This window comes from Oncorhynchus kisutch, linkage group LG13 (genome assembly GCF_002021735.2).
Source record: "Oncorhynchus kisutch isolate 150728-3 linkage group LG13, Okis_V2, whole genome shotgun sequence".
In the NCBI taxonomy this organism is placed as follows: domain Eukaryota; kingdom Metazoa; phylum Chordata; class Actinopteri; order Salmoniformes; family Salmonidae; genus Oncorhynchus; species Oncorhynchus kisutch.
In genome coordinates, this window is record NC_034186.2 from 35,734,195 (window position 1) to 35,758,997 (window position 24,803).

Below are 24,803 nucleotides of genomic sequence, written 5' to 3' on the forward strand. Positions count from 1 at the left end.
CTCAGTCAATCGTTGAAATTGTTGCATGCTGCATTTCATACTGGTCTTGACGATAAGAAGAAAAGACTGTCTGGGGAGGTTCTCTTCTGCACCGTTCAACCAATTCAGTAAATATGGAAGAGTTAAGATGGAGTGTGGCTTTGTTAATGTCTCGATCCATTTCCCATGAGAACCAAACCATCCAGTTGTTGGGAACTCGGGAGAGGCTCCTGATAGTCTGAAGATGTAGAGAATCTACAGATGGACTGTCCAAATAAACTGTTACCAAATGATGTTGACATTTTGCATTTCCGCTTCCTACCTGGGACACAACACCTTTTCTGAGATCTTTTTTTGGTGGGTGGCCCTTGGACAACATATCCTAGTGTGTATTTCAATGAACTAAAACATTTTGTTGATTTCCTTTGTTTCTCCCTAAAGACATTGGCACAATAATGAGAGTCGTTGAGCTGTCTCCGTTGAGGGGTTCAGTGTCCTGGACAGGGAAGCCAGTTTCCTACTACCTTCATACAATAGACCGCACCATAGTGAGTCCTGCTCTCCTCTTTCATACTCACAAAACGTCTTCTCTGTCCCACACACAATGTTGCAATGGCAGTTGCTCCATTTAAAGAAGGGTAACCTTGAACTGAACGAATGGCCCACGCTTCAAAGGTCTCCATCAGTTCATCTGTCCTTATTCTGTATGTGTATCAAATACCATGGTAAATAACAAACCCACGTGATATTTTCTGACAATGCGTACGGTAGCAGTACTCAGAACATGTTTAGTCGGCCATATCCCTGCAGGAAACAACTGCAACTGCTGGTATAGCCCTGCAGTGGACAGAGGAGATGTGGTACAACGACAGGTGATGGAGCAACCAGCATTCCTACTACATGTTGTACCATGAGTGTTTTCGACTTGTTTAGAAACACTGAAAACAAGACTTAGTACATTTTTTGCAAACAGTTAGCCTAACTGCAAGCAGAAAATCTAACATTTTCTGCCTGTCTGTTGTGGAGGGCATATTTTGCCAATATAACCTAGAATATGCTCTCTGTTTTGAATATGTTTTGATACTTGTCTATACCGGCCCGTAACAGTCTGCTTAAAAACTTAGCCAGTTGTTTCACTTGCTCATTCGAGCAATGAGACGGTTCTCAGTGCTTGAATGCGCAAGTGAAACGACTGGCTGTTTTGAACGTATCCATTCACTTGAGGCAGTGGAAACGGTGAGGTCATCGCTGCATTGTTTCTGTATCCCCCCCACTCACATGCACGTGTTGGAGGGCTTATGGATAGTGTCACACAAGGTGACTGCACTAAAGAGAGAGAGGGGAGAGTGTGACCTCTGCTGTCTTCGCCTCTGTGTGCAGTACTTGATACTTTCTTTTCTTTTTCAGCTTGAAAACTATTTTCATAGTCTCAAAAATCCTAAACTCAGGGTAAGCTTCTTTTTGTTCCTTTGGTCACTGTATTATTTTATGTTGCCCACAGAGTATGTGTAATGACAATCTTAGTCACTTCCGGTTTGTCTTTGCAGTTGCACCCAGTTTATATGCCCTCCTGAACTATTCACATGGTAAAACAACACTAAGATGTTCCTATGTGTTTTTAGGAGGAGCAAGAAGCAGCTAGGCGTCGACAAGAAAAGAATAGTAAAGACAGTAAAAACACCACCCCAACCAAGGCAAAGGAGCACAAGGTAAGTCCCTTTATCGTATTTCACGTCTCTATGCTCAGTTCTTCTCCTGATGAGATCACCACTCTTTGGTTTGTTTTCACGCTGGCCTCTCCCTGTCTCAGGATTCCTGCGGGGAGGATGAGCAACCGAGGCTATTGGCAGTCGTGAAGGCGTCACCCAAACCCCGCCGCGCCAAACTCCTCAGCAAAGGCCGCAAGCTGAGCGCTCGGAAGCGCGGGCGTCCCAAGAAGGCTGCCGTGACTGCAGCCGAACGCAAGAGCAAGAAGAGCCAGAGTGCCCTGGAGCTGCTGCACGCCAAGACCATCTCTGCAGCACCCCCTCAGGGTGAGCCACCTGCTCACTCTCACACACACACACACACTCCTACCCAGGGCTGAGTCCATATACCCTTGTGCATTTCTGTTTATTTAGCCTTAAACTCTTCATTTTGGTCCATGTTTGTTTAGTTGACTTTCCTTGTTGTTTCTACAGATGCATACAGGTCACCTCAAAGTCCCCTCTACCAGCTACCTCCCAAAGTTCAGCACTATGCGTCTGGGCAACTGCTGCTGGGCCCCACTCCTCCTGGCCTACAACAGCTTCTAGGTGAGCCTCGCTACCCTGACCCCACCCTTCCTTACAGACCTGTCTATTAGTCACAGCCAGCAGAGCTGAAGGCCAGTCCTCTCTGTCTCTCCCCCCACAGACAACATTAAAGTCCAGTACCTCCAGTTCATGACCTACATGAAGACACCTCAGTACCACAATCACCTGCAGCAAGTCCTGGAGCAGGAGAAGGTAAATAGAATGTCCAAATCACTCAATCCAATGCGAATAATCCATGTGACAACAGTATCGCCACCTCGTTAAAGAGTAATAGATAATATCATAAATTAAATTACTGCATTCAGATTCACTCCCTCAGGCTCATACTTCAACTCTCAACCCTCCCTTTATCAGTCATGTTGAAGGAGACTAACCCCCTGGGAATGTTGCCTCTGCTTTAGTCTCAACCTCTAAACCTTTCCCTTTTCTCTTTTGTTCTTCCTTCCCTCTTCCTTCCCTCTTCCTCCATCTCTCCTCCACCTCTGCAGCTAAAACACAGAGAGCTCTCTGGGCAGGCGGAGCAGCTGCAGACTGTGTGTCAGACCCACAAAGAGAAGATCAAAGGCCTCTTCCACACCAAACTGGATGAGGTAGGCAGATAACGTGGTGAATGTCAAATGAAACCAGCTGGTAATGAGAAGCCAATGTTGGGAGAGTACTCGATCGCCAAACATCTCACCCTGTCTTTGTGTTCCCCACAGCTGGGAGTGAAGGCCCTAACTGTGGAGGACCTGCTGCAGGCCCAGAAGGAGATCTCAGCCCACAACCATCAGCTGAAGGAGCAGACCAAGCAGCTGGAGAGAGACATGATCGAGCTGAGGGACCACAGCCTGCTCCTGGTGAGACAACCTCAGTAATCCTGGGTGTCATCTCTCTGGCCCTTTTCACATTGGGGTTGATCTGCGTGTTGGGCATTCTGTCAGACATATAGCCAGAGACTTGTAACTCACTAACTATAACGGTCTGTTTCAGTTGAAGTCTCGGTGTGAAGAGCTGAAGCTGGACTGGAGCTCTCTGTGTCTTGAGAGCCTGCTGAAGGAGAAGCAGGCCCTACGCAGACAGATCTCCGAAAAACAGCGGCACTGTCTCGAGCTACAGGTACACACCTCTGTGCCCCTTCCTCTCTATTCCACCTATCTCTACCGACAAACTTAGAAATAGTGGAGGAATCGGTCATCTACTGTTGTTGTGAAGCATAGTTTTTGTTAGCAAAGTGATGTTCCTATTCCTTTACCTTGTGTAACGGCTCCCCCTGGTGTTGGTTCTCAGATCAGCATCGTGGAGCTGGAGAAGAGTCAGAGACAACAGGAGCTGCTCCAGCTCAAGTCCTACAGTCCCTGTGAGGATTCCCCTTACCGTAAGGGCCTCCCTCGCCCTACCCTGGACCACGACACCCCCAAACTGAGCCTGGTCGTGGCCGGCCTCAGCCCCGAACTGTCCATCAACAACACCACCTCGCCCTGCTTCGACAGGAGGGCCACCAAGGGAGAGCTCCTCTCCCGCTACCTGCCCATCTCGCCTGACCACGAGATTGTGCCCCCCACCCCGGACGCCCGGCACAGGCAGCTGGGTCACCCCCTCCCTGACTACACCCGCTTCTCCCCAGCCAAGATCGCCCTGCGCAGACACCTGAACCAGGACTCTAGTACTGCACACTTCAGAGGCTTGGGCTTCACTGGTCTCAGGTAGAGTCCTGCACGGGTCCGTTTTTTGGAGCCGCACCCGCCCCGCGCTGGCCACATCAATTCGGAGCCTCACCCGATATCCGACATCAGGACAGATTTTTCTCCGCAACCTGACCCATCCGCGTAGAATTGTTCCGAGAAGCGATCCGTGACCCGCCAAAATAACATCGACAACTAACAGAGTTGTAGACAATTCCCATTCCCTGCATGAATTCGTTTGTCTCTATTTATGTCTATTAAAAATGTTTATAAAAGGAAACTATGCACAATGCGATGCGGCACATTGACAACTCAAATCGCTTTGAAAAAGAGCTTTCTAAGTAACCTCCTTATTCCTTATCTAATGTAAGTCTATAGCCAACACAACAAAACAACACCTTTACATTAAGTATTGTTTCCATAATCAAGTAGTTGAATTGAAACTTAAGTGAATATTTCCCAGAATCAAATAGGCTACATTTATTTAGTAGGCTATTGGCAACTCAAACTATTACCAGCCGCACAGGTGTAAAATTTCCTGCGTATGGTCTAAATGCACGAAAGCCTGAATTTATGTAATAATTAACTGACAATTAACTGAATTATTGTTAACAAACACCTGCTTGCACATTTGCAGGCTGTGCATCCATCTACTGGGTTGTTGTCCTCTTTGTCCACAATGACTCCAAAAGCCTTCCAAAACCGAGGATTTCACTCGTGCAGCACCTGTTTCCACGATGGTGTATTCATCATAACCTTTTTATTTCTCCTGTTACGTTAACCATTTTCCCGTGAGCTAGGAGTCCGGGAAAATAAACTTGCCAATGTATCGTTGTGTGGCAGAAGGGAACATAAGCTCTCTGCACGTGGACAAATTAGGAACGTTTCAGCACCACACAACAAATGGACAGTTCCTGCTCCACTCTCTCGCTGCATGGCTGGTAGCCTAGGCTGTGTCTGCCTCACCACTCACATAGCCTAATTGAATTCACCAGACACAATTTAACAGAACAAGCTCCAAAAAAGTATTATCTTGTTTTAAAACGTTAAACGCAATATAATTGTTCTGAACCGCGAGCCGACCCGCTGGTTGAAAGAATGTTTTCATTCCACCCGCCAGCAGATTTTTTTTTCTTTTTTTCGGATCAACCGCGAGGAACCGTGGGTATCCGACCCGATGCAGGACTCTAGTCTCAGGTTAGTTATCAACAGACTGACATAGTAGATTGTCCTGAAAACATGGAGATGTGTTCCATGTTTGTTGAGGACAGTATTCCTGACTGTTTTTCTACTCCTGCAGGGGGGATATGGGCGCCATCACCTCTCCACTAGGCGCTAAACTGAGCTGCCTGTCTCCCAACTCATCAGACAGTCAGCAGAACAACATACTCAGGAGTGCTGAGAGGGTAACTGTCTGTCCTCTCTGTCCACACACTGACACACAGCCTACCCTGTTGACTCACACACAATATGTACTCTGTGTGTGTGTGTGTGTGTGTGATGTCCAGGGGGGTAAGGAGAAGAGTCCAGCAGGGGGTCCGGGTGAAGCCATCACCAGCCTGCCCATCAGTATCCCCCTCAGCACAGTGCACCCCAGCAAACTCCCCGTTAGCATCCCCCTGGCCAGTGTGGTGCTGCCCAGCCGAGCAGAGAGACTGGTGGGTACATATGACTCCTATAACTCTGGCTTAGAGCAGTGGTTCCCAAACTTTTTCACTCTGGACAGTTCATCTGGATATTTCTGACAAGTTATAAATACTGTACCTCACGAAGGTCTGCAATGACTGACATGACACGAGTGAAACTGTTGATTCACTATCCAATTTCGAAGTTGCACCTTGTGCATTCTACGATTACAACTTTCCAAAGTAAGTTGAAAGGCCGAATGACTTTGGGAACCACTGGCTTAGAGAATGGCAGGGCTACAGGTAGCTTTCCGACTGGGTAGTAACGTCCTGTTTGCTGTAATAAACCACTGTGTTGATTCAAGCGCTCCGTGTTTGTTTTTGTAGAGGAGCACACCGAGTCCTGTGTCCCAGACAGGCCAGACCAACGGTAAGCAGTCCCAAATACACTCTTATCATCCATTGAATCCTGCATGTGTTGAGACATATCATGACTGACCAGTGTCCAACCCCCTCTGTCCTTCAGGGTACTCCTCTAGCTTAGGGCTGATGAACGGAGGCTCTCACTCTGAGGAACAGGACGGGGCTGCCCCCTCCCCTCCCCCTCATGGTGCCCCTCCAATGGGACCAACACAAGGCCACAGCCCCCCCCTCAGCACCGGAGGGGTCCTCCAGTATGCCGACGGCACCCCCAGAATCCTCCCTGAGGACAGAGCCGAGCGCCAGGGCGAGTCTGACTCTGAGCCCCAGGACAGCGAGTCCAGACGCCGCATGTTCTTCTCTTCTTCCTCTTCATCGTCTTCCTCCTCCTCTGGGGGCGCCGCTTCTCGCCTCCGCCTCGGCTCGGCCAGACAGAGCCAGCATCACCTAGGTAGCCACAGTAACCACAACAACCACCACCACTCGCCGGGCTCCCAACACACAAACTCTCACGGCCATGGGTCTCAGGAGGAACGCAAGCGTGGGAGGAGGAAGCGAAGCTCAACGGGGGCTCAACCTGCCAGTGGCTCCCCAAAGAGGAAGTCCTTTCCTGGGCTCAGCTCCACCAATCACCCTTCAGGATCCCCACTCAACATCAACTCCATGGTGAGTCAAGCTACATTCAGGTTCTTCCCTGTTCTTTAAAACGTGGTACACAGCTTCAATGGCTAGTTTGGTTGCAGTGCAGTACTTGCTACAAGAGTTGTTTGATTCCTTAATATCTAGGCCCTACTGAATACATATTTTAACTGTAGGCTAAAGATGCACAATGTACAAATCTCTCCACCAATTCTTGGTTTCTAAAATTCTAAGTTCGCCTCATTTCAGTTTGTGACAAAACAAGGAAGTATAGAGTAGAAAATAATGTACCATCCAAACCACTGTGAAGTATCTTTTCCATAACCAAAAATGTTTTTCAGCTTTTTGAAGCTGGTGTACAAAACCGAAAGTAAGATGCAAAAACAAAACTTAAAAAGGGAAGCATAGAGGTTGTGCACATATAACAGATCTACCGCTTCTTAGACTTGTTTTCTTTGAGAATGACAGATCTATTTCTTTGTGAATTTTGTCAGGTCGACCAAAAAGTTACATATTGTAGCTTTAGGGTTAGGGCAGGGTTTCCCGAACTTGGTCCTTGGGACTTGAATGGGGGCGCATTTAGTTTTTTTTGCCTTAACACACAGCTGATTCAAATGATCAAAGATTGATGATTAGTTGGTTATTTGAATCAGCTGTGTAGTGTTAGGGCAAAAACCAAAACGTGCCACACTTGTGTCCCGAGGACCGAGTTTGGGAAACCCTGGGCTAGGGCTCATTTATCACTCCAGTGTTAATCTGCTAAATTGTAATTATTCGCTCCTATGGCCTATTTATTTCCTACCTCCTCATGCCTTTTGCACACAGTGTATATAGACTTTCTTTTTTTCCTACTGTGTCATTGACTTGTTTGTGTTATTGGCTTGTTTATTGTTTACTCCATGTGTAACTCTGTGTTGTTGTCTGTGTCACACTGCTTTGCTTTATCTTGTCCAGGGCGCAGTTAAATGAGAACTTGTTCTCAACTAGCCTACCTGGTTAAATAAAGGTGGGGGGGGAAAGGGCTAACCCTGTTTTCTGTGTTTGTCGTGTCAGGTGAACAACATTAACCAGCCTCTGGAGATCGCTGCCATCTCTTCCCCGGAGCAGTCTGGATGTAGCCCCTGTGGTCCAGACATGGACCAGCCCCCTGTATTGAAGCGAGAACGCCCTCTGGAGATGAATGGCTCAGGATGCTACTCCTCCGCACCCAGCTCTGATGACGACTCTGGCTACCCCGCGGACAGCTCCAGCTCAAGGTATAGTAAGCGGTGAAGCAAAAAACTTGTGGTTGGGCTCATTTCTACAGAACAGTACGTTTTGAAGTTGGATTTTCTTGAATTTTTCTTGTTTTAGAATTGAAAGGAAGATTGCCACTATTTCCTTGGAGAGCAGAGATGGACCAGGCAGACCAGGGGACAGGGAGCGCGGTAAGGAACGTCCCAAAATGTGACTGCTGAAGCCTGCATAATTAACATGATATCACTGTCAGCTATCTACTGTGCTTTTTCTTGTGCTCTTTTTAAAATAAAATAAAATTCTCTATTGGGTTAACAGCAAGGAAGTCAGGAGGCAGCAGCAGTAACAGCACAGGAAGTGAGGTCTCCTCTTCATCTTCCTCCTCATCCAACAGCAAGTGGAAATCCACCTTCTCCCCCATCTCCGACCTCAAGCAGCCCCTGTCCGAGGTGAGGCAGGGGGGCTCCCCCTTTGGCACAGGGAGAGAGCCGCGGGGCCTGGGTACGGACTCAGACTCTGATCACAAACCGCAGCAGCAGAGGAGGGGGTGCGAGGGGGCCGGGGGCGAGCCCTCAGGGTTTCAGGACATCCCCCTTAACCCCTTCCTTAGCCAGGAGTCTGGGGGCCGGCCGGGGGCAGGGGCCCAGGGAGGAAGCAGCTCTGAGAGGCAGGCCATGCCCAAACAGAAGCCCCGGGGTGAGTGGGAGCTGAAGACATCCAGCAGCATGGGCAACAGCCAGAATCTCTTCATCTCTGCAGCCGTCAGCGGGGGTATCCTGAGCGGCAAGGTAGGGGGCAGCCCTGCATCTTCAGCCTCAGGGGCCTCTGTGGGACATTACCTGGGGGCCCAGTTCCCCCTTGGGGGCGCCTCTGTCCTCCAGTCCCTGTTCGGAACCCAGACGTCCGGAACCTCTGTGAGCGGGGCCCCGCGCCTGGTCAATGGACACTCTTCCCTGGGGAGCTTCTCCAGCGCTGGGCTGGCAGGTGAGGCCCACTGACACACCCACTCTAACCAGTCTCCTTCCATTCAGCAGCACTATTGGGTATGGTTTGGGGTAGACTGAGATCAGAGTCCTCAGATTGGGTGTGTTAGACAGTGGTACAGAGGAAGTCAATCGGAGAGGCCTACTGATGGACACAGGTAAGTGGGAGCCCTGTCCTGCTGCCTGTCTGAACGCCCTTGCTGCTTTGCTTTGCCATGGACTGGCTGAACAGATGCTGAGTTGGACACCCTTGGAAAATGCCTAACATTTTGAAGAGAGCAGATCTTAAGAATGATATACTTGGCCACGGGCATGGGTAATGCCCTTCAATCTGTATACTGTGATATAGCCTACAATTGTCTGTGTTGGTTAGCTATACTGTAATACTCTGAAGTATTTACAAATTACAGTGATTTAGTAATTAATTAAAGGAACTTGATCTGCATTTTCTTTGGGTGTTGGTGTTAATGCTGCTGGTCATGTGTGTGTAATTCAGAGACGTTTCACTATTTGCACAAAACATTTAGTTAATTTCAGAGGAACAGCCTTTGGTCTATAACAGCTGATTCAGACAACCCTTTTATCCACAGGCATGTTTCACCACATGTCTCTGTCTGCTTTCTGTGTGCCTGTCTGTAAGACTCGCTTGGCGCTATACAAATCCTGGCTGAGTGTCTCTCTCTCTGTGTCCTCCCCCATCTCTCCGTCTCTCGCTGTTTAATCCACAGGCATGTTTCACCACGTGGTGCCCTCAGTGTCCTCCCATCAGTTTGGGGCTGCGCTGCCAGCCTCAGGAGGCCTCAGCTCTCTGCTCAGTCTCTCCTCCTCCCAGCAGCACCAACATCCTGCCCCCCAGTCAGGCTCCTCCTTCCTGGCCTCTGTATCCTCCTCCCTCCCCCTCTCCCATTTCCAGCACAGCCGCACCCAAACAGTGCTGCACACCCCTCCACCCCCCACGCTCTCCCTGCCCCCTCCACCACCATATCTCAATGTCTCCTCCTCCTCAGTCTCGTCCTCTGACCCCAGTCCCTCGTCTCGCTCTGAGGCCTTCCCCTCTTCTCTCCAGCAACAGAGAGTACAGTCCTCCTCTCTCTCGGTCTCCTCCTCCTCTGCTTCTGTCTCCCCCTCTTCTTCACCTTCCTCTCGTAGCTTAACAGTGCACTACCCCCCTCATCTGCCCCCTCCAACCCAGGCCAGTAGCTCAGGAGGTGGGGTCAGCATGTGGAGGACTCTGGGCTTGCCTGCTTCCTACACATCGTCCTCTCAGCACCCTGGCTCCCGGCCTAGATAGGGCATAGGGTGAGGGGTGGGTGGGGGATGTGGTAGGGGGGGTGTGAGTCAATCAGAGGGATAAGAGGAAGAGACTGGTAGGGAGAGACACACAGACAACCTGGTTTTCCTGTGCTTCCAAAGCTGCTATTCAGTTCTAACAAGGTGAGTTATACTCCTCTTTCCCGCTGGGGCCACCCATACGAAGAATGTATGATGCATGACGCTTTGGCTAAACGTAGCTTTGGATAAAAGCGTCTGCTAAATGGCATTTATCATTATTGTAGGTTTGTGAATAAATCATAACAATACCTGTTATAATCTAAACATTTATTTTTTGTGCTTTTTAACTCTGACAAATCCACTCTTCAGGAGTAGTCTCCTGTCCTGCTTTTATACAGTGCCTTGCGAAAGTATTCGGCCCCCTTGAACTTTGCGACCTTTTGCCACATTTCAGGCTTCAAACATAAATATACAAAACTGTATTTTTTTGTGAAGAATCAACAACAAGTGGGACACAATCCTGAAGTGGAACGACATTTATTGGATATTCAGTCTCTCGATATTCAGTCTCTCAAACTTTTTTAACAAATCAAAAACTGAAAAATTGGGCGTGCAAAATTATTCAGCCCCCTTAAGTTAATACTTTGTAGCGCCACCTTTTGCTGCGATTACAGCTGTAAGTCGCTTGGGGTATGTCTCTATCAGTTTTGCACATCGAGAGACTGAATTTTTTTCCCATTCCTCCTTGCAAAACAGCTCGAGCTCAGTGAGGTTAGATGGAGAGCATTTGTGAACAGCAGTTTTCAGTTCTTTCCACAGATTCTCGATTGGATTCAGGTCTGGACTTTGACTTGGCCATTCTAACACCTGGATATGTTTATTTTTGAACCATTCCATTGTAGATTTTGCTTTATGTTTTGGATCATTGTCTTGTTGGAAGACAAATCTCCGTCCCAGTCTCAGGTCTTTTGCAGACTCCATCAGGTTTTCTTCCAGAATGGTCCTGTATTTGGCTCCATCCATCTTCCCATCAATTTTAACCATCTTCCCTGTCCCTGCTGAAGAAAAGCAGGCCCAAACCATGATGCTGCCACCACCATGTTTGACAGTGGGGATGGTGTGTTCAGGGTGATGTGCTGTGTTGCTTTTACGCCAAACATAACGTTTTGCATTGTTGCCAAAAAGTTCAACTTTGGTTTCATCTGACCAGAGCACCTTGTTCCACATGTTTGGTGTGTCTCCCAGGTGGCTTGTGGCAAACTTTAAATGACACTTTTTATGGATATCTTTAAGAAATGGCTTTCTTCTTGCCACTCTTCCATAAAGGCCAGATTTGTGCAATATATGACTTATTGTTGTCCTATGGACAGAGTCTCCCACCTCAGCTGTAGATCTCTGCAGTTCATCCAGAGTGATCATGGGCCTCTTGGCTGCATCTCTGATCAGTCTTCTCCTTGTATGAGCTGAAAGTTTAGAGGGACGGCCAGGTCTTGGTAGATTTGCAGTGGTCTGATACTCCTTCCATTTCAATATTATCGCTTGCACAGTGCTCCTTGGGATGTTTAAAGGGAAATCTTTTTGTATCCAAATCCGGCTTTAAACTTCTTCACAACAGTATCTCGGACCTGCCTGGTGTGTTCCTTGTTCTTCATGATGCTCTCTGCGCTTTTAACGGACCTCTGAGACTATCACAGTGCAGGTGCATTTATACGGAGACTTGATTACACACAGGTGGATTGTATTTATCATCATTAGTCATTTAGGTCAACATTGGATCATTCAGAGATCCTCACTGAACTTCTGGAGAGAGTTTGCTGCACTGAAAGTAAAGGGGCTGAATAATTTTGCACGCCCAATTTTTCAGTTTTTGATTTGTTAAAAAAGTTTGAAATATCCAATAAATGTCGTTCCACTTCATGATTGTGTCCCACTTGTTGTTGATTCTTCACAAAAAAATACAGTTTTAAATCTTTATGTTTGAAGCCTGAAATGTGGCAAAAGGTCGCAAAGTTCAAGGGGGCCGAATACTTTCGCAAGGCACTGTATATGCTAATTGCCAGCATTTGGTTTTGACCCTGGCTCTTTCCTCTGCCTGGCAGGTAACTGAAGAATATCTACCTCAACCCAACGTAACCTATGCAAATGGACAGGTGTGGACCAATGGAAAATACTATCTCACTCGTGCTCCTAAGCCTGCTAAACCGCCACTGTACTGGGACTCACACACACACACACACAGCTGAGCACACATACACACACTGCTTCGGCAACTCACGCTGACACATACTCGCAGCATGGCGTCCTGAGCAGAGTTGAGCGGTCACAGGGGTGTTTGTGTTGTGGGTTGAGGCTGATAGTAATCACTGGGTTGTGTTCATCCCATCCTTAATGAATTGGTATGCTGCCTACTCTTAACATCATAGTGACACATGAAACGCACTGTTTCCATGGCAGTAACTTGTAAAGGTACATCACTGTCACCATGTAACGTGGTGCTAATAAGACTTACTAAATATACATGGTTATTTGTTAAAGACTCAATTCACACATTTGACTACAGAAGAAGTCAGTCAGCAGTGTAGTTTTACATATCACTGGTGCCGTTATATTAGTAAAGGCAGACAGTGTGTACAGTGTGGGTTTGTCATCCTAGTAGACAGCACTCTCTATGTTAGACCTCACCCTCCACGCACACCATCACACACACGCTAGACCAGTCTAACCCAGCTCTGATCAGGACTAGGGACCATGCAGCTGTGCCTCACTGCATCTCTAGCACCCTGCTATCTAACCTTGAACCCTGATCATTTGTTCAGTGAATGAAATATAATTTGAACACATTTAGCTTTTGGCTAAGTATAAAACAGGGGGAAGCTGTTTGTTCAAATGCACTGGGTAACATATCTGTGTACCCTGTGACAAAGTCCCTGAAGCGGGGACAGCACTATAGTCAGCCGTCAGCCCAGAGTAAAAGGTTCTTAGTTATATTGGTGTAGTTATGGTCCGTGTCAAGTCAAAGGATCATTTATGTGAATAACATTCGTGTCTGGACATGAAATGGTCGGCCCAGAGGTTCTCATTCACTTAAGTGCTGCCGGCTGAGCTGTGCATCAACACATGCATGATGTGAACAGCAGAAGGACTGGAGGATAGAAAGCGGAAACAGGATTCAGTTACTGAGACAGTCCGTTTATAATCACTACTTATAGAGCCAGCTGGAGTGCTATGGGCGTAGGGACCCGCAACGCAATGTGCATTCTTCACAAGTTGGAATCTCAACTACTCTTAATCTTAGCTTCTTTGTTATGTTTTTATATCCCTGCCGAAACACTGATATGATGAAAATGCAGGTGTAATTTTGGGACTCAAATGTTTGTGTTGTATTCAGGCAAGTCTCTGGAGTCATATCTCACTGAGTTCACAGGGTAGAAATGCTGTCTGTACGTGTCACCTTTTGTCCACTAACACTGTAGTGGCGCTTTCTGCAGCCACTTCAACCTGCACACACTGATATACAAACACCGCTCACACACTGGGAAATGCATGACTAACAAAACTACTGGGACATTTTCACAGCTTTTGATTGGATTTTCTATTTCATTTTTGTAAACAGTATTGTACTGTGAATAAGAGACATTCTCTGACTGTATAATTGTGTATAATTTAGATGATTATATTTATGCTGTCAAGTTTCTCCATTTTGTAAAGTTGTGTTTTTGTTTTCCTGAAACATGTGTAACAGTGTAGAATGCATTAGGTTTAAGTGTGTACTTGACTCACAGTCTGAAAACATTGGTGCTACAATCTGTATAACTCTGGACTGTGCCTAATATTATTTATACAATATTAAGAACATCAATAACTGTCAATACTTGGTGCTTGTCCACAGGGACATTTTAAATGCTATTTTCTGGCATTCTTTCTCGTATTTAAAATGCAATTATCCAATTGAATTGTTTTAAGCCTAGCGTACAACTGTAGACACTGCACGATTTGATAAAGCTATCTTCAACCTACGGCTGACTCAGAGTTATGAAAACAGGTAACGCTCTCATTAGATGTGATTTTTCACAGTATTTTTTGGCATACTGCGAAACACCCTTTTGCTTTCAGAAACTTGCAAATTGTTCAGGACTATTTGTAAATGCATGTGACGCTGTGTTTTGTACAGATACGTTTGTGTTAAGAATGGTGTGTAGGTGAATAAGAAATGCCTAGATTGGTTTTGGGGTATTATATTTGTATGTTGTTGTTTTTTCATTTGGTGCTGATGTGTGACCCACATCTACAAGCCTGTCAAACAGGTTGGGCTTGGACCCAAGGGAAACAGCAGTGCGGAGTTATTTAAATCAGGGCCTTAATAGAGTGAGTGAAACACCATGACTGTTCAGTGTCAACGAGGGCATGCCAGTCACATGGCACCGTCTCCTCTGATATACACAGGGAAACTCTATGCTTGTACTATTATGTGGTTAACACATACAGAGGGAGAGATTTGTGCTGCAACTAGACTGTCTTGATTTGTTCTGGATTGATTTACTTCATGCTTTTTAAAGAGAAACTTCTACTCTGTGAAACAACATGCCTTTCAGTCATTGTAAATATATATATTTTAAACTAGAAAAGGTGCTGTTTCAACCATACAAACTGATTTCAGATAAGGTTCTGGGTGCATTCAAAAGCCAAAACTCATCTTTCAATTCTGCCTGTCCTGGGGTATGTCTTAAAGCCACCTCCTTCCCATAGTATGAGCATAATACATCTGTTGTAATTACAAGTTAATTGTTCCAATATAACTGTTAGTAGAATAACTAGTATGCGTTACGTGGGTTTGCAACAACCAGGCTCCATTTTGATCTGATTGTCATTTGCCAGTCCTTACTAATTGAGGATGTGAAGCAGGATATTAATTTATCTTCATTGTTTTGTTTGTTTCATCTGTATCTTTGAGGAGAAATAAGACATCACAGCTTTATAGTCACAATGTTGTCCAGTAGACAACAGTGCTTTGCAATCAGGAATGAGGACAATGATTTGCTCATGTCGGTCATGACCAGAGAAGCTAGTCCCCTGTTATCAGCACTGACAGGTCTTTTGTAATTACTGTTATTGTTGATGTTTTCATGATTTTTTTTGTTTGATATAATTGCAGTTGGTATCAATTATGCTTTTATTATGACATAAGATTCAGATCAAATTGGAATACTCTTAGACAGACAGTACGGTGCTCTCCTACACTTAAAACAAGGAAAATGCAGCTACTGATTAATACACTTCCTCTCCTGTTGTGCTAGAGGAGGGAAAAGGTTTAATAAAATTCAACACAAGCTCGCTTGTTGACTTATTATTAATGTCCCGTCTGAAAATATACTTCCTAGTTGGCTGGAGTGGCAATGTGTGTGGGAGAGAGAATAATATTGTGTAGTGAATATTGTTACTTCGACGTACCCCATTTTAAATATGTCCCCTAAAGAAGTACACATGATCTCTGGCAAATTTGGATACATATTTAATACCGTAGTGCAGTATTCTGCTCTATAAAACTTTACAATTAAGACTGTTTCACATAACAAGACTCTGAATCCTGCCAAAGGTCTCACTCAGGAACATAGCAGATATCTTGAAACGATATAACACTACTGTATACGTCACACTTATCTATAAACTGTGACTTCATTATCTCTTTCCCTAACTCGGGACCAGGGACCTCTCTTATATTTTGATGTAACTTGAAAAATCATATTGGTGCTTGGAGTTGACAAACTTCCTCGAAGATGTGTTTGTCTCCTCAATTTCTCACTGTCACACACATCCAGCCACTCCAGCAAAAGATTGCAGCTTTGTGTTCGACTGGTCTGACAATGTCGTGGAAAATCCTCTTCTTACGCTCTCACAAATGCCTCGTCTCACTCCTTCTCTCTGAAAAGGAATTCATGTCCTTTTTTTTTTTTGTAAGTGTTGTGATCCCTACATAGGGAGAACGCTGTGTAGTTGGACTGAATTTGAACTCTATGTGGATCAGTAGAACTAAGGGCAGGTATGAGGTGCAATAACAGCAAACGCGTTTCAAAACGCCTTGGGCTGTCATGGGAACTCTTGTCTGGTGTTGGTGCTATTATCTTAGATGTGTAATGACAAATTGAAATTTGCTTTTGTTTATTTGCCTTTTTATGATAATTATTAATAAAATGGTTTCTTAAAGTATTTAATTTCCATCTCTGCTTATTGGTGATATTCTGCATGTTGAAAAGGTGATTTTATTCATGCTTTTTATTCAGAAAATTGTAGGATTTGTATATGGTGCATGATATTTTAGCTTGTTTTCAGTGAAGGATTCAGACTATGTAGGGGTGGGATGAGTGTCATTTTTCTACTATCATTATAGTAGTTCTGGTACATTCTGTAATAAAGCTAGGCTTATCATGGTTTTGACCAAAGATGGACAGTAGTGTTTTGAGAATTGATCTTCAGTTCTGTCTTTAGTGGGGAATACACATTTATGTCCAAAATGTCCACTATTGGGGAATAATTCAACATTCAATGTCATCTTTATGAATACTCTCTGAAATAGTGTTCTGTGATGTTACGTGCATGTTTTCAAGCCATTTAGAAATGATAAACAATTCTTGTCATTTTTAGTGGATGATTTGTGAATCCTTGACTTTATCACTTGGCGCTGTTGTCCACCAAGCAGGACAGACTGAACTGAACGACCTTGATCGTGTGCAAAACAAAGCTGCAGCTGTTGGATTTCTCCATGAAACCAAGGCCGTGAGGCACTTTTCAACCCGAGAAGTCTCAACAGCAGCATCTCATAGTCTGTCCATAGATCCTTTAATCCGTCAAGATGTCTTATTTAGCCAACACTTCTTCTGTATCTATCTGGCATGCAGCACATCCATAATCCATCCACTGTACTTAGTCCAATAACTGCTGAGAGAACTTTTTAAAGCCAACGTGTCTGTAATCAATCGTCAATTTGCAATCGCATCCTTAGAATTGCATCACAAATGGCTACTTTTATGAAGAAAACTCCAATATCCGTTTGTGTATTGGGGGGGGGGGACTGGTGGGCCGAATTTGGCCCCCAAGTTTCCTAAGCATTTTCTTGTATTTATTATTTTGGAAATCTGTAAAGTATTCCTACGCAAGGTGTGAAATTAGCATGTTTTAGTCAAATATACCTGTTTGGGCTTCTTACGGTCAATTTGCAGTCTACAAATGATTTTGTAATTTGTGTATATTCTGTTTTGCCGCTGAATCTAGTTGATCATCCCTGAAGAACTGTATGTAAGAAATGGCAGGACACAGAAGCAATGATAGTGTTGATATACTGTAATAGACCAGACATTACCTACGAAAGGCCTTTATAGAAGTGTCATTACACGCATGGTTTTTCTGTCTCCTTCAAACATCCTCCCTTCCTTTTTGGAGGTGCTTAAATCGCCAGTCTTTTCTCACCCACAGGGAGGGCAGGTGTCTGTCTGCCACACACAAAACACTCCATTGTCTGTCTTGTGCTTCCTTTCCCTAGCCTTATCTCAACCCACCGTAGAATTCACTGTCCCTCCACATCTTACAACATAGGATAGTTTCTCAAGGACACATCACATAGTATGAGCTGTGTATTTGGCAGCCTGTCCTCCTTAGCTGAAAGAGGGGCGGTACATAAAACCCATCTCCCTCGCTGACCTGACCCAAAACAAGTGTTCCATCCAGACGTGACTGGACAGACAGGGTTACCATGAGGCTATGGTGCATATTCTGCTTGATACTGCTGCTGCCCAGCACAATGGTCACTCTGCCACACCAGGGCAGACTGAGTGACAGCCTGCTAGGCCGGTGTCAGGAGGACCCCACGCCAGACCACCCAGGAACAGGGCCAGGTCAGTCACACTATTCACCATCCCAATTACACTGTCCGTACTGCTGTTTGTAACTTGTTGCATTGATATGAATCTGTATGCCTGGGACCTGGCCATAGCTGTGACCAAACATGGATTCATTAGCATTTGCAAGAAAATATTGTATGCATTGTAATGCACAGTTTTTTACTTTGTGCTCTATTTGTTAATTACATTAAATAACTGCTTATTAGAATTTTTTGTAACTTAATTTATCACATTGTGAATGATGCAATATCATCTCAGAATAAGGTCATCTTTTTGCCATCAAATTATACAATTCGCAAAATATTGTTATGGGAATACAGCCTTCTGTGACTACATTTAGTCTGTTCTTTCATCCAAGGAGACAACTGTTCAGTGGAGGTCGGAAAAGGTTTGGGAGAGAATGCCTTAACAGTGAAGGAGACCATAAACTCCCATCCCAGCACTCTTCACCTACCTGGGGACACTCCATGTTTTGGAAGGATACCGTCTCATGGAGAGGTTATTGAGGATATGTTTTCAGCACTTCGTGAAGGTTGGGGCCAGGAAAGCGACCTGAGAAAGGAGGATTTGACTCGATTTGGCATTTGCTCACACTCTGATGGTGCTCCAGTACCTGCCTTATCCACACTAGCTGAAGAAGCCAAAAAAGAGAAACATGGGCTACATGTTTGGCACCCAACCAAAGGTACATTTTTGTCTCTTTCCAGATTTCAGCTTTGTAGGTATGGCACAGATATGGATCTGATTCTGAATGTACTGAAATGGGATGTTATGTCTTGTCTATCAGAGCTCATGGAGGGTGAAGTGGAGGGATGGGGTCTTGTGTTGACCTTCCACCTCCCCCGGCCTCCCCTCTCCAATATCAAGCCCATACTGCTCCTTGCCTTTAGAAACCCCAGAACAGGAGCGCTCGGTGCCATCACTTTCACCAGTCACTCTCTGCAGCCTTACAAACAGGTTTGAATTCATTGCCTGCTCAAGAACAACATTCCTGAACTTCTTACTTGTCTCTCACATTTTATAAGTCTTGTCTTTACCATGATGTTTACAGACCATTAAAGGAAAACTCCACTCAAAAACTATTTTTTCATAAGTCCACTGTTGATACAGTCCCAAATGTTTTGTATGTCAGCTGTCAAGTTTTCAAGATATTGTGCTTTCGCGAAGCAGTGTCACTGGCCACATCATCGCGAAGCAGTGTCACTGGCCACATCATCGCGAAGCAGTGTCACTGGCCACATCATCGCGAAGCAGTGTCACTGGCCACATCATCGCGAAGCAGTGTCACTGGCCACATCATCGCGAAGCAGTGTCACTGGCCACATCATCGCGAAGCAGTGTCACTGGCCACATCATCGCGAAGCAGTGTCACTGGCCACATCATCGCGATGATGCATTTCTCACCATGACAATGTGGCAGGTGACATTTTGCTTCTTTAGTTTTTGATGTTCTGCTATTATCTGACTCAACCTTTTCCCACTTCTCCCAGACGGTATGTATTTCAGAAGGAACACAGTTCCTCATCCTAACAGGAAAGCAACCCGAGGGCAAAAGTCAACTGAAATGGAGATTCAATGTTGACACAAAAACACCAGAGACAGGTAAGAACATCTTGTACAGCTGATCGTGTTCAAGTTAATATGCTTTCCTTCCATCAACATGTCTGAAGATTATTCCCCTTTCGGCAGGACAAAAGCTGTCTGAACTACGAGGTATCCTGATTGGTGACGGAACAAGAAGTGATGTCAGTGTCATTCCCCTGGTGCTTTTCTCAACGAATAGAGGAACTGATGAAAGGTCAGTTAGCTTTGTCTTTTTTTAAATGCGGTACCTATTACTGTCTTTTTCTTTAAGTGATTGAAGCCATAGAGATTCTTAAATGAGTAATTGTCTTCCTCAGAGTGACAGAAAAGCTGAGTCCCTCCCCTGCTCCCTCTGGGACCTACACGTTTCTGTGTGAGCTGCAGAAGTTCCTCAGTGACGTCGTGCCACCACAGACGCAGTCACAACCATGGGCTGCTTCGGTACCTCTGTACTCTCTGGACTCTCTTCCCCCCCTGTCCCTTGGGGTGTCGTCCAGTGAGACCCTCCTTGCCAGGCTGCTCAACTCCTCAGCTCCCACCCTGTTCTCTTTCCCCACACAGGGCTCGGTGCTCCAGGGGCATCGCGGGGAGCTGTCCCTGCAGCCCGCCCTACTGGAGGTGCTCAGGCAGAGGCTGGAGGAGGTTCTGGTCCAGATGAGGGTGGAGGAGGTGGGCAAAGCAGGAATGGACAGACTGAGGAGACTCCAGGAACTCAGTGTCCTTCCTAAAGAGGGCGAGGAAGCACCAGCAGGTGAGCAGGCCTCAATGTAAATTCATGATCAATGTCTGGGCATTAATTGAATTGCAAAGTCATTTAAACCTTTTTTATTTATTTCACTCACATAGGTGTTGGGAGCCCCAGTGAGACGCAGTACCGAGCCCTGCTTCTGCTGAAGGCCCTGCAGACAGTAGTGGGAGCCTGGGATGTGGAGAGGGGGCAGCGGGCCACCAGAGCAGGCCAGAAGGGCCCAGGGAACCTGCACCTTTGTCGACTGCACAGTCTCACCGTGTCCCTAGAGAAATACCTGCTGTCTCCTCCTGAGGCCACCATCTACAACTGCCAGGGAGTCTGCAGCTTTCCCCTGACCAACGGGAATAACCATGCTATCCTGCTTAACAGCCAGATCCAGAGTGGCCTGGCCCTGGAGCGCTCGCCCTGCTGTGTGCCTGTGGACTATGAGGACCTCAAGGTGGTGGAGTTGGATGAGCATGGAACCAATATCTGCTACAAACCAAACATGGTGGCCAAGGAGTGTGGATGCCGCTGACTCCTCCATGTGGTGCAATGATTGGTATTAAAGGGCCAGGGCACCTGGGTTGTTGCACCATTACTCAATAAAAGTCAAGTAGAATTGCATGTTTTAAATCATTGAGTGCATTTATTTTGTTTATTGTAAATACATTATCACATCTAGTTGTCTACAATATTAGCTGATTTAATACACATTTTGTCACTCGGTTATGTAAATAGAAAACTCATTGGCTCAGTGCACATATTGGATCTTTCAAGTACAATTTGTGCATTATCAATTTGCACCACATGATCGTATTGAAGGCTGAAAGAATATATTGATCATCAAATACGAGATAGGAACAAGCTCATCTTATTGATTTCTGTATACCCTTTAAATATGAAGAACATTTATGCATGATCAGATAAGACTGTATGGTGCATTTAAGATCATTGTGATGTACTGTAAATCTTTTTCTTTTTCTTTACAGTAGTAACATTTTAACTACAATATATCCTTATATTTCAACATAATAAACACACTGATTAGTCCTTCAGAAAATGTTTTCCTTTTTTGTTGTACTATCCTCCTCTTTCCCCTCCTTTACCATTCTCCATAATGTATTCCCTCTATCATTCCTTTAACAGCCCTTTGTCGGAAACATCTCTATTTCTGATTCTCAAGATTCCCCCTCTTCTCTTGGGATTTCCTTTTCTTCCATCGTCTGAGCCCCAACTCAGCAAGCTGTCCCACAGAGAGGCTGCAGGCTGCAGGGAGGGAACAGGAAACACACAGGATCATTACATAAGGTTCCAAAGCCCAGCACGTAATTATTTGTTATTCAATGTGTTAGTTATAAGAGGGACACGTGAAGAAAATAAGCTATGCGCTCCAATACCTGAGCTATGCCGTCTGGTTGTAGACCCGTGCCTCCAAGGAACATCTGAGGAAGATCATTCTCCTCTAGAAGTACATCCAGAGCATCTGAACCACAACAGATAGTGCATGAGCTAGTCTGTGTGCATTGAGGTTATGAGAATCACATCCAGAGCATCTGAACCACAACAGACAGTGCATGAGCTAGTCTGTGTGCATTGAGGTTATGAGAATCACATCCAGAGCATCTGAACCACAACAGATAGTGCATGAGCTAGTCTGTGTGCATTGAGGTTATGAGAAAATGACAAATGTTTCACAATGTTTCAGCACTCACCATGTATTTCATTCACCCCTGAGCTCACAAGCACAATGATGATGGCCAACACTATGCAACGGTTCAGAGTAATGCTTTTCCATGGGTTCTCAACCTCACTCAAACTTTGGATGGACAAAATGCGTTCATATGACACTAGAGGTAAACAGAGAGAGTAATAAGTCAACATGGGACAAAATATATTATTACTGAATGTAGAAATGTAAATATATTGGGTAAGGATTGTATTACTGCCGAGGATCTCAGATGATAATGTTCTGGGTCTGTTGCGTCCTGTAAAGTCAGGTAATATTGAGGTTTTGCTACTGCAAGATATTTAAAGAGGAAACTACTAACACATTGTGTATTCTGCATCTCAGTAAAGGTTATGACTAAATCTACATTTTTCAACTGAAAATTCACTCTTAAACCACATAGGCTACAAGGATAGAGCTGAATACACACATGCATTGGGTTACATTGCATGTTTATGCTGAGGCGGTTCAGTCCGATTTAAAGCATATGTGGCATAGACCATGTAGCATTGCTAGAAATAGGAAGAGTAATATACAGACAGATAGTCTTTGTCAAATAAATGATTCCTAAACTAGATTATAATGCAAACCTTTAAAAACCCATACATGACAGATTGAGTCTTACCTGGGTTGACCTTTTTCTCCTATGGAAAGCAATTGATTTCCGTTCACTGGGGTCGGAAAGTGTCTTATAGCCTGCCCTGCTTCAGATGACATGGTCCCTGACAGGCAGGCACAGCTGAGAGCTTATGACAAAAGTAAAAATACATCACTGGAGGGATTGCTGCTATACACCCTGTATGCTATGGACTGGCCGCCCTCATAAACACCATACCATTCTGATCCCTATCTTCGAAGTGTGTCATTGTAGGCTATGGCGAGGGGAAATAGGCAGTATAGCTACAGTTTGTATGCCAGAGACGTGATAACTATGTTTCCATTAAAGGGCATTACATGTCGTTTGCATGAATTATCAGACTGGGTATTTTGTCATTAAAATCATCATAACAACAACAAATATAGTACAAAATACAATAAATGTAAGTACCTGACGATAGACACAAGGAAGTACATTAGCTGTGCAGGACAACATTATATTGATGGCTGTAGATTCGTGATTCGTCTGTTAGCATGGAAATAACTGTGAATTAGCAGTTAGAAAATGCGACCATTACAATTAGAGCATGCTACCTAACTCATCTCTTACAGCAATAACATACAAACGCACATCCCAGGATGCCCCCGATATCTAACAAGTACCGTACACGGTGGCCAGTTTATTAAGTACACCACCCTGTTCACCAAAATGGTTTGCTTCTACAGTCAGTGAGTCACGTGACCGTGGCGTTGTTCACGAAAATGGTTCGCTCCTACAGACAGTGAGTCACGTGGCCGTGGCTTGCTATATAAAGCAGAAATGCATCAAGGTATTCAGTTACTGTTCATTGAACATTAGAATGGGCAAAACAAGTGACCGAAGTAACTTTGAGTGTGGTATGATCGTCGATGGCAGGCGCGCCGGTTCCAGTGTCTCAGACACGGCCAGCATCCTTGGCTTTTTACGCATAACAGTGTCTAGGGTTTACCGAGAATGGTGTGACAACCAAAATACATCCAGTCAGTGGCAGTCCAGTGGGCAAAAAACAGCTTGTTGATTAGAGAGGTCGAAGGAAAATGGCAAGATACATGCAAGCGAACAGGCGGGCCCCACAAACAGGCAAATAACACAGTACACAGGCTATTGCAGCAGACAGCCACACCGGGTTCCACTCCTATCAGCTAAAAACAACAAGAAGCAGCTCCAGTGGGCATGCAATCACCAATGCCCCATCCTCCCTGGTGTCAACGGTACAGGCTGGTGGCGGGGGTGTAATGGTGTGAGGGATGTTTTCTGGCACACATTCGGTCCCTTGATACCAATTGGTCAACACCTTGTATAATCAATACCCCAATGAATTCAGGCTGTTCTGGAGGCAAAGGGGGGGGGGGCTGTCAAAACGTTGGTAATTAAATTTTTGCATCTGAGCTCCTAGAGTGTGCGGATCTCTTTTATTTTCAAGTTTTCTACTCCGCTAGCCAGCACCTCGCCTAAATAGGTGTGCATTTATTTTTCTTCTAGAGGGGTCTGACCCAGTACCTAATAAACTGTAATCTGAGTGTATATACTGTATATACACACATCAGGACATGTACATAGTGAACTCGTACACATTGTAAATGCGTAAATAGAATTCACTATTTCAGAACGTGACCTACCATGAATTATCAGACTGGGAAGAATTGATGTCCGCAATCTCCCCGTAACTGCAAGCGTAACCAATGACATAACATCTTATTGATATGTAAATGTAACCAACCAATAGGAATACATCAACTTTGAATACATATGTCTGCAGTGGCAAGTGGAAACATAACCAACCCTGTTACACAAGAAACCTCTTTGCGTAGTGCAAAACATGAATTTAATAATTCTAGGTTCTCTTTGGTTTTTGTAGAACCTCCTGCAACTGGAAACGAACATTTATAAGATATCCTTTTTCCCAAATCATCAACGAAGACAGTATCACCAAAAGCAGGTTAGTTGAAAAATCTATAGCTGCATTTTGCATAAGCCTAACCTGTAACACCCAGTAGTGGAGACATAGTTATCACATGAATGGTGTACAAACTGCAGCTAAGGCAGTAGCCTGTGTTAATTATAACAACAAAGTGCTCTCCAACCATTAGATATAGCCACAATCCAAAACATTATTATC

General features: G+C 45.0%; 2 protein-coding genes and 1 long non-coding RNA gene across 9 annotated transcripts in view; 2 read left to right on the forward strand and 1 right to left on the reverse strand.

Annotated features, from left to right (window-relative positions):
- The window catches only part of LOC109902511 (histone-lysine N-methyltransferase, H3 lysine-79 specific), a 30,134-nt gene extending 13,818 nt beyond the window's left edge, over positions 1-16,316 (forward strand). For 3 of the 4 annotated variants that reach the window (XM_031786123.1, XM_031786124.1, XM_031786125.1), the window contains 19 exons: positions 421-527; positions 1,387-1,428; positions 1,602-1,688; positions 1,790-2,012; positions 2,160-2,273; positions 2,374-2,465; positions 2,762-2,863; positions 2,975-3,112; positions 3,246-3,371; positions 3,543-3,958; positions 5,238-5,343; positions 5,446-5,595; positions 5,950-5,992; positions 6,089-6,648; positions 7,675-7,877; positions 7,975-8,048; positions 8,176-8,841; positions 9,569-10,274; positions 12,212-16,316. In XM_031786123.1, the coding sequence (XP_031641983.1) occupies positions 421-527; positions 1,387-1,428; positions 1,602-1,688; positions 1,790-2,012; positions 2,160-2,273; positions 2,374-2,465; positions 2,762-2,863; positions 2,975-3,112; positions 3,246-3,371; positions 3,543-3,958; positions 5,238-5,343; positions 5,446-5,595; positions 5,950-5,992; positions 6,089-6,648; positions 7,675-7,877; positions 7,975-8,048; positions 8,176-8,841; positions 9,569-10,131 (3,812 nt within the window). In that variant the 3' untranslated portion in view covers positions 10,132-10,274; positions 12,212-16,316. The remainder of the gene's footprint in view (positions 1-420; positions 528-1,386; positions 1,429-1,601; positions 1,689-1,789; positions 2,013-2,159; positions 2,274-2,373; positions 2,466-2,761; positions 2,864-2,974; positions 3,113-3,245; positions 3,372-3,542; positions 3,959-5,237; positions 5,344-5,445; positions 5,596-5,949; positions 5,993-6,088; positions 6,649-7,674; positions 7,878-7,974; positions 8,049-8,175; positions 8,842-9,568; positions 10,275-12,211) is intronic. The other variant, XM_020498916.2, reaches the window with a different exon arrangement.
- Positions 16,317-17,792: 1,476 nt separating this feature from the next.
- amh (anti-Mullerian hormone) lies at positions 17,793-21,233 on the forward strand. Its single transcript, XM_020498919.2, has 7 exons — positions 17,793-17,998; positions 18,363-18,689; positions 18,792-18,961; positions 19,495-19,606; positions 19,694-19,802; positions 19,906-20,339; positions 20,435-21,233. The coding sequence occupies exons 1-7, from the start codon at positions 17,857-17,859 to the stop codon at positions 20,854-20,856; spliced, it is 1,716 nt and encodes a 571-aa protein (XP_020354508.1). The 5' UTR covers positions 17,793-17,856; the 3' UTR covers positions 20,857-21,233.
- LOC109902513 (uncharacterized) lies at positions 20,941-24,318 on the reverse strand. Of its 4 annotated transcripts, none has more exons than XR_002256896.2 (7): positions 23,255-23,388; positions 23,096-23,170; positions 22,673-22,793; positions 22,265-22,306; positions 22,034-22,168; positions 21,719-21,804; positions 20,941-21,587 (listed from the first exon to the last, which is right to left on the reverse strand). It is a non-coding gene; the product is annotated as an uncharacterized LOC109902513 (long non-coding RNA). The 4 variants fall into 4 exon arrangements; XR_002256897.2 differs by having other exon boundaries at positions 23,276-23,367; XR_002256900.2 differs by lacking the exons at positions 23,096-23,170; positions 23,255-23,388 and adding an exon at positions 24,304-24,318.
- Positions 24,319-24,803: the final 485 nt, after the last annotated feature.

Bases quoted from the DNA above. Each gene is read 5' to 3' on its own strand.
- amh (XM_020498919.2), top strand. From the start codon at position 17,857: ATGAGGCTATGGTGCATATTCTGCTTGATACTGCTGCTGCCCAGCACA. The intron at 17,999-18,362 runs GTCAGTCACACT...CTTTCATCCAAG, and splicing joins CCACCCAGGAACAGGGCCAG to GAGACAACTGTTCAGTGGAG. The intron at 20,340-20,434 runs GTGAGCAGGCCT...TCACTCACATAG, and splicing joins GGGCGAGGAAGCACCAGCAG to GTGTTGGGAGCCCCAGTGAG.